The 9,108-nt window shown below is 41.2% G+C and overlaps 1 protein-coding gene across 1 annotated transcript in view; it reads right to left on the bottom strand.

The window, feature by feature from the left end:
- MED4 (mediator complex subunit 4) overlaps positions 1-7,438 on the bottom strand; it is a 20,235-nt gene extending 12,797 nt beyond the window's left edge. Inside the window, exons 1-2 of the mRNA XM_011940551.1 lie at positions 7,259-7,438; positions 2,945-3,011 (exon numbers count right to left, since the gene is read on the bottom strand). Of these exons, the coding sequence (XP_011795941.1) occupies positions 2,945-3,011; positions 7,259-7,383 (192 nt within the window). The 5' untranslated portion in view covers positions 7,384-7,438. The remainder of the gene's footprint in view (positions 1-2,944; positions 3,012-7,258) is intronic.
- Between the last annotated feature and the right edge of the window lie 1,670 nt (positions 7,439-9,108).

The following is a 9,108-nucleotide window of genomic DNA, read 5'->3' as shown; positions in this document are numbered from 1 at the left end:
AGAAGAATCCCTTGAACCCAGGAGGCAGAGGTTGCTGTGAACCCAGATCATGCCACTGCACTCCAGCCTGGGTGACAGAGCGAGACTCTGTCTCACAAAAACAAAACAAAACAAAACAAAAAAACAGTGATTTCATAAAACAGTAAATAAACAAGTGGTATGCAGATATGGCAAAACCCTTGAAGGCTAAAACACATAAAATAGAAAGTCTGGTGGTTCATATCTCTAGTCCTCCATTTGCTAGCTGTGTGACATAGGGAAAGTTACCCGCCTCTCTGAGCCTGTGTTCTTAATTGGAAAAGGAATATAATATTAATAGTAGCCATTACATAAAGGTTTTGTGAGGATTCATGATATAATACACTTTAAGTACATACAGGAAGAGCTCAGCAAAGGCTAGTTATTACGATCACCACCCCAGTACAGAATTAAGATGCAAGTTTAGTCTAAATACCCTTACTTTACTGTGCTAAGTAGAGAATACTACTTCAGAAAGAAAATAGCTATCAAAATTCAGAATCAATTTTAAAACTATTTTTAAAAATTTGTTGAAGACTAAAAAATACAAGTATGCCTCTTCAAGCTCCTTTTGACATGAAGTTCCTCTCATTTTTACAGGAATTCTTCTAATACAATAGACAAAAGACTGAGCTACAAACTGCCAAATATTAAGAGTATCTTAAATAACAACAGAAAGCTTTTTCTGTAAAAAGTAAAGTATATTTCATTTATTTAACAGACCTCTAATCCTCATTCCTCCTACATCGTAGCAGAAAGCTAGGTTTCCATTTCTGTAAAAGCTGTATTATTAAGGCAAGTAGTACACATTAGTTCCATGACAACTTTCAAGAAGTTTTCACAGTTTGAACTAATTTGTATACTACCCATGAGTAAAAAATATTCTCTTTAGATATTATTGTTCAGTAGAAAAAAATTATCCAACTAAAGTCAGAAGACCTAGGTTCTGGTTCCACTCACCATTAACCTCTAGCTCATCTGTCCACCCTGGAACTCAGTCTCACTGGAGGTTGAACTGAACATCGTTAAGATCCTTTCTAATTCTAAAATTCTATATAACATTATAACTATCCAAATAAAATGGTGGCTAGAAAATTTTCAAATGGGCACATCCCTCTCTAATATTAACAGTTTCAATGAAAATTACATAGGAATCCACAGTACTAAGTACAAGATACAATTCACAGAATTGCTACTCTTTAGAAAGTACAAGAAAGGTCAGCGCTGATTATAGGTCTTAATTATCGTCTTCTGAATAATCTGTGTGCCTGGTTCATAGCAAGCATTTAATAAGTGTCTATCAAATAAAGTCAAGCCTTGCATTTTACTTCTTGCACATTTTGTATAAATTCCTATTTAAACCCACGGGTATTAACAGAGTACCTGAGAGACTAGCAGTCTTCTATTAACATATTTATCTCTAGCCTCTTTCTCTTTTGAAAAAACAAAACAAAAACCTTACTACCCCTAAGGTTAGCTGTTTTTCCCAGCTTGTGGCCTCATCTGGATCCCCTCCTCCCCTTTTGAGGCTCACTGACACTTTTCTATTGAGTCTGTCAGATTTCCCTGCCCTCAAAACACGTCGTAAGATAGAATTAAGATAATGATGCAGACAAAAGATTTATTACTGTCTCCTCTTCTACTTTACATCATTTTTAGAAAGGTTAATCCTCTCCATTCATTTTCTCTCAAACATTTTTTTTTGGCCAGCTATGGTGGCTCATGCCTGTAGTCCCAGCACTTTGGTAGGCCAAGGTGGGGAGGATCACTTGAGGGCAGGAGTTCAAGACAGTTCAAGACTGGCCTGGGCAACACAGTGAGACTATATCTCTACCAAAAAAAAAAAAAAAATTTCTTTTAAATTAGCATGGCATTATAGTGCATGCCTGTAGTCTCAGGTACTGGTGAGGATAAGTGGGAGATTGCTTGAGTCCAGCAGGTTGAGGCTGCAGTGAGCAGTCATCACGCCACGGCACTCTAGCCTGGGCTACAGAGTGAGAACTTGTCTCAAAAAAGAAAAAATTAATTGTGCCAAAAACATAATATAAAATTTATCCTTTTACCTCTAACAAATTTCTGAATCAGGAGGCCAGGTGCGGTGGCTCATGCCCGTAATCCCAGCACTTTGGGAGGCTGAGGCGGGTGGATCACGAGGTCAGGAGATCGAGACCATCCTGGCTAACACGGTGAAACCCCGTCTCTACTAAAATACAAAAAAAAAAAAAAAAAAAAATAGCCAGGCCTGGTGGCAGGCACCTGTAGTCTCAGCTACTTGGGAAGCTGAGGTAGGAGAATGGCTTGAACCCAGGAGGCGGAGCTTGCAGTGAGCTGAGATTGCGCCACTGCACTCCAGCCTGGGCAACAGAACAAAACTCCCGTCTCAAAAAAAAAAAAAAGAAAATTTCTGAAATCAGGAAAACAAGTCTGTTCACCCTCCATGGAAAATTAGAAAGCACAGAGGAGGTGCCTGTACTTTCACACCTATAAGGCAATGTCTAGTAAGAGTTGTATGCTCTTTTATTTCCCTTCACGTTCAAGTTGCATTAGGGAACTATACTTACAATACAGGGTAAGTTTTTGAGCATTAACTTTTGATTCTAAATATTGTTGTAATCTCCATATAACAAGCCTTTCTTGGTTAATTCAAAGGACAAAAATAAATAAATACGTAAGTATAACTAGAATTGTAAGAGAAAATAATAAAATACTGCTAAGCCCTTAAGCAACTATTCTTCTTAAGCACACTATTATCTTAAGTAAATGATGCAAAGAAAGTATCAATTTTAAAGTTTCAATTAATAACTTAACAGGATCTAATATTCCTGTTCTCAAAGTAAATATAAATAGGAAACTTGCAGAAATCAAGTTTTTGTCTTTTTATTTAAAAACAAAGAGAAATTAATTAATTTAAAAATAAGCCACTTACCTGGTTTTCCTCTCCAGCCTGTAACAACTTCTGGTTTCTTGAAATTGCCAGCATTTCTATAAGTTCCCTAAAAGAAAAACCAACAACAACAAAAACCCTTTCACAGCATGCTGAACAGCCAGGGCTATTCCCTGCAGTCCGCTATGACTGAACTTCAGCTCACCAAGACTCGGTTGTGCTGCTTACCAAACTTATTTATAACATTTCTACTTAATACTATCATTATATAAATAGCTATCACCTAAATGCCAATGAAATATGATTGTAAATACAGTTCTTTCTATAAAAACCCTAATGCTTGGAAAGACTCGATAGAGGCTTGCAAAGGACAGCTATAAAGGATGGACCAGGGAAAAGTCATAAAAACTAAGGGTCTGCCCTAAGACTGCTTGATGAGAGGCTAAGTTCTCATTTTGATTTGATCTAGAAATCAAACTACAAATTGCAGACAATGCATTATGAGTGATTTATACAAGAAAAACTCGTACATGAGGGATCTACAGGCCAAATCCAGGACATCTGCAGTTTTTGTAAATAACATTTTCCTAAGACAGTCTGCCCATTAATACACAAATAGTCTATGGCAGTTTTCCCAATACAGAGGCAGAGTTGAGTTGTTATAGCAGAGACTATATGGCCCACGAACCCAAAAGTATTTATTATGTGGTCTTTGCAGAAAAAGTTTTCTGACTCCTGTCTTACATAACATGATTAGTGAATGAACATATGTTTATATATTTTAAGGTAAAATAAAACAAGGGATGCATGGACCATTTTTTAATGATTCTCCACTTTATTTGAATTTTTAAAATTAAAATCAACATCTATCAGGGATAGATGTTTTTATAGGGATAGATATATTTATATATAATAAATAAATATCTAAGAGGGATCCTTACACATAATAAAATGATATCCTTTTAGGATGCTCATTTAATAAATATGACAATTTCCCTAAATGAAAATTAGCAACTGATGAGGAAAATAAGATTGGGAAAAATGTGTAGCAGCTAATGTTTACATATTAGTTTCGAACTTGTTGATAGATGGGACTTTTGAGAAATTATGCAGGAGGGGCAGTTTCACAACTAGCTACCTGACACTGCTCTGATCAGACCGAGTGTTTGTACTTTCTCACTGGCTACCACGCTATTTTTACCTTCAAATTTCCACCCTCCTTCCAGCTAGCCTTGTATTAATTTTCTGGATCATGTCAACTGGACCCAACCCTTCCCGCTACTACTTCCCCTTACCATTATTTATGAAGTAATCAATGAATGAAAAAAACAGACATAAGAATGTAAAGTCTTCATTTATTCACTAATTCATCAAATACTTATTGAGTGCCTATTATGTGCCAGGCACTTTCTAGATACTCGAGGTATCAAAGGGAACAGTGGCACTTAAATTCTAATACAAGAGACAAGAACTATTAAGAGAAGAAATAAAACTAAAGTGATAAGGGTTGGCAAGGAAATAAAGCTATTTTTTATTAGAGACTATTGGGGGAGTGATCGGCTACTTTAACAGGGTGGTCAGAGAAGGTCTTCCTAAGGGCACAGCTTTGACATAAGACACAGATTAAATGGGAGAAGTCAGCCAAGAGATCTGGGAGGGAAGAGTGCAGCAGAAGATACAGATAGTTCAGTGCCCCAAAGATGGATCTGAGGAGGTGTAGCCAGGGCTTGGTACAGTGGGGAGAGGAAAGCAAAGTGAGGATATAGCAGCCAGGTGGCTAGGGGTAAGATTACGTAGGACCTTACAGTTATGGTAAAGATTAGTGTTTCATTCCATATTCAATGAAAAGCCACTGGATCATTTTAAACAGGGAAAAGGCATGACCTGATTTATACTTTTAAAAACTGCTGAGCGATTTGGTAAATAAGACTGTAAGAGGGCCAGAACAGGTGGTTTTTGTAGTGTTCCAGGCAAAAAATGACATTGGTTTTGGCTAGGTCATAGCCTCCAGGACTTAGTAATGGTGATGGGAGAAACATGGACAGATTTCAGATATCTTTTGGAGGTAGAGCTATCAGGACTTGCTGATGGATCAACAGTGTGTGAAAACAGCATGTTACGTAAACTTTTTCGTGTACGCCACAAGTGAGACACAAACTGTTGAGAACCTCTAGTCTAAGTAAAAGCTGGTTTCAGGTGGGGCAGGGGTGGTGCTGACTGGAGTGGGGCTATGGTAGGAGATGTGGGATAAGCCTTCCTCTGTTCTTGCAAATCTGGGAGTGTGAGTCCACAAAAAGCTTTACAAGGCTTGCCTTAGGCACAAGAGTACAGGGGAGGTAGAAGTCTCTGGCACAGGACTAGAGGGGAGGTAGAAGTCTCTAAGACTTAGTCATGTTCTGTAACAGTCCAGGACAAAGTAGAAACCTCTGTCCTCCCCATTTGTGAAAAAGAGGCCAAAGGAAGGCCCATACTCACTCTCTGGTTAAATATGTGGAAGTAAGAGCCCTGTCCTGCTACAAAGAAGGTGCATTTCTGGCATAGTGCATTAGAATCCCGCCACAATTCCCCATAGAAATAAAATTTCCATAGGGGTTAGAGCCTACATTATTAGTGGTAATACACTTTTCAGGTAAACAGAATTAACAGGCTGGTGTGGAAACCTCAAGACTGCTATGAACATGGTTCCATGGAACAATGAGTTTTTGAGTTACAAACAGGTTAAGAAAAATGTTTAGACTACAACCTGTGTTTCAATTTTTTAAGACTGTCTCTTTGCATTACATTTTACAAAGTAATAAATATCCTGAAAGACTACATAATCAGGTTAATAGAAAAAAAAAAGATCCTAAGTTATAAATCCACTATCTTTTAAAGCCAAGAGGCTCAACCTAAAAATATGTAAGGTACATTCGTGAATTTTCTCATTTCCATACATGCAAGCCAGACACAAATTACATTCAGAGACTGAAAAACTTCACAGATCATAGAATCAGTACACATAACTATGTCTGAGTGAGCACATGAGACTTTTCTGGAAGCCAGTCACACCACCAGAGCAGCTTCATTCTGTGAAGAAATTCCAATGATCCGCTCGCCTCGGCCTCCCAAAGTGTTGGGATTACAGGCGTGAGCCACCACACCCGGCCATAATACAGTTTATTTTAAACGGTGGATCAAACACATAAGCCATTTAATTTCTGGAGTCTATTTGTTTTAGGGTTTTCTTCCATCATTAAATATTGTGCTGACCTGGTAACTTGGTAGCAATACTATGGCAAGGACTAAATTTACACCAAAGATAAAGTGCTGATTATATCAGGTATATTTTAAAATACAACAGATAAGATTTATTCTAAAGCTGTCAAAGACTGTTGGCTACAGAAAAAGTGACATTTGAGCTGGAATCTGAAGGATATAAGAATCATTCACCAAATCGGGGGAAGACTGGGAATGGCACTGAAGATGTGGAAGTCCGACTAAAGAATTTGAACTTTACCTCACTGGACAACGCAAATCTACCAATGAGGTAGGTTTTATATCATTTTTCTGCAGAAAAGTAATATAACATGCCTTTTAAAACTGATCTTGACCAATATAAAAGGATACAGTGCAGAAGCATGAGGCAATTAAAACTGTTTGGGAGGCTGCATTTAAGAGTAGTTATGAACAGCGGGGTAGGAACGAGAGGGCAAATGTGAGCAACATTTTAGGAGGTAGAACCAAGATAATTTACCATCCACGTCTATGTGAGGGAGTCAAGGAAGGCTTCAACTTGAAAGACTTATCATGAAAAGCGACAGAATACAAAGAATGACATTTAATTTCATCTCCTATCTCTGATACACAACTTGCAACTCCACCAAACCAGGTTTTTTGCACTTGCTGTTCTATCTACCTGTGCTGCCTAGTGAGTCTGGCAAGCTCATGCTTCCCAAACAGCCCTTTCTTCGGAGGGCCTGCCCTGACTACTACCAGGAAAGGTGCCTAGCCCCTGTGCTCCAGTACCCCGCAGCGCAGCGCTCTAATAAAAACAGGCTTCAAGGCAGTTTACACATCTCTCTCTCCCTCGACGGCCGGCATTCAGCCTACCCTGCACTACTGTCTCCCTAGTGCTTGGCACCCAAGCGGCGTTCCATAAAGGTTAAGTGGCTGGCTGTGGACGAAGGGGCTCACACCGTGCGAGTTCTTATCATTACGAAAATTCCCTCTAACGGGAAAAACCGCCGTCCAGAGTGCCGGAGGGCTGCGGACCCCACGTCCGTGAACCCCAAGAACGAGCACAAACGCTGGGCCGGCCGGCTCCGGGGTCAGTGCCCCGGCCTAGCTCCAGCCCGGCTCTCAGGCTCGCAGCATTACCTAGACAGGACCTCCAAATCCTCAAGCGCAGACAGCAGCCGCTCTCGTGTGCTGTTACCACTTGCCACTCCCAAGCCGCCTCCCAGCCTCTCTTTCTCCTTCTCACCACTCGAAGACGCAGCCATTTTCCTCACAGCCGCGCCGCCGGCGAACGCGCTGAGCGCGCTGACGCAGGGGCGTGGCGAGGAGGCGGGCTCGGAAGGCGGAAGAGTCATCCAGGAGAGGAACAAGAGGCCCGGCGAGAGCGCCCCCTTTGCGCCTGGAGGGGCGCACTGCGGGCACCGGCGCCATCTGCTGGGCCAGCGAGGGCTTTCGGGTGCAAACCCTGGGAGCGAGGGCTGAACTGAGAACGAGGTGGGGGGGGGTGCAATGCAGTCTGAATCTCCTGGGCCTAATGTTTCTTTCTTTTCTTTTCTTTTTCTTATTTCTTTCTTTCTTTCTTTCTTTCTTTCTTTCTTTCTTTCTTTCTTTCTTTCTTTCTTTCTTTTTTCTTTCTCTTTCTTTCTTTCTTTCTTTCTTTTCTTCTTTCTTTCTTTCTTTCCTTCCTTCCTTCCTTCCCTCCCTCCCTCCCTCCTTCCTTCCTTCTTTCCTTTCTTTCCTTCTTTCTTTCTTTCCTTCTTTCTTTTCTTTCTTTCCTTCTTTCTTTCTTTCTCTTTCTTTCTTTCTTTCCTTCCTTCCTTCCTTCTTTCTTTCTTTCCTTTCTTTCTTTTCTTTCTTTCTTTTCCTTCCTTCCTTCCTTCCTTCCTTCCTTCCTTCCTTCCTTCCTTCTCTCTCTCTCTCTTTCTTTCTCTCTTTCTCTCTTTCTCGAGTCTCGCTCTGTTGCCCAGACTGGAGTGCATCGTCGCAATCTCGGCTCACTACAACCTCCGCCTCTCGGGTTCAAGAGATTCTCCTGCCTCAGTCTCCTGAATAGCTAGGATTATAGGCGTGTGCCACCTCGCCCGGCTAATTTTTGTATTTTTAGTACAGACAGGATTTTGCCATGTTGGCCAGGCTGGTCTCGAACTCCTGACTTCAATACATCTGCCCACCTCAGCCTCCCAAAGTGCTGAGATTGTAGACGTGAGCCACCGTACCCAGCCCTGGGCATGATGTTTTTCAAGCAGCGATGAGAAGCTTCTATGAAGTGGTTTTTAAGACTTTGAGGGAATCACATAATAGTCTACGTCTTGTGTTACTTTCTTCATGAGATCGGCCGAGGTCTCCTCACTACAGTGTTAACCTTTCTTTTGCCTGAATTTCCATACTTTATTCCAGCCCTCCTGTTTGCCTCTCCTGTAGGCTGTAGTAAGCACCCTAGAACAGGAACCAAAACCCAGATTTCCCCCATTTAAAAAATCGCTCTGTTGCCCAGGTTGGAGTGCAGTGGTGCGATCTCAGCTCACTGCAAGCTCCGCCTCCCGGGTTCACGCCATTCACCTACCTCAGCCTCTCGAGCTGCTGGGACTACAGGCGCCCACCACCATGCCCAGCTAATTTTTTTTTGCAGTTTTAGTAGAGACGGAGTTTCACCGTATTAGCCAGGATGGTCTCGATATCCTGACCTCGTGATCCTCCCGCCTTGGCCTCCCAAAGTGCTGGGATTACAGGCGTGAGCCACTGCGCCTGGCCCACCTTAACCATTTTTCAGTGGATAGTTCAGTGGCATTAAATACATTCATATTGTTGAGCAACCATCCATCTCCAAAATCTTTTATCTTGTAAAACAAACTCTGTACTCACTAAATGCTAACTCCCTATCCCTCCTTTCTCCAGGCGCTGGCAACCACCATTCTACTTTCCATCTCTGTAAGTTTGGCTACTCTAGGTACCTCATATAAGCAGAATCATACAGTATTTGTCTTTTTGTG

Source organism: Colobus angolensis, unplaced genomic scaffold (genome assembly GCF_000951035.1).
Source record: "Colobus angolensis palliatus isolate OR3802 unplaced genomic scaffold, Cang.pa_1.0 Scaffold101, whole genome shotgun sequence".
NCBI lineage: Eukaryota > Metazoa > Chordata > Mammalia > Primates > Cercopithecidae > Colobus > Colobus angolensis.
The sequence above is the reverse complement of the archived record's forward strand: the minus strand, read 5'-3'. Positions and strand labels throughout refer to the sequence as shown.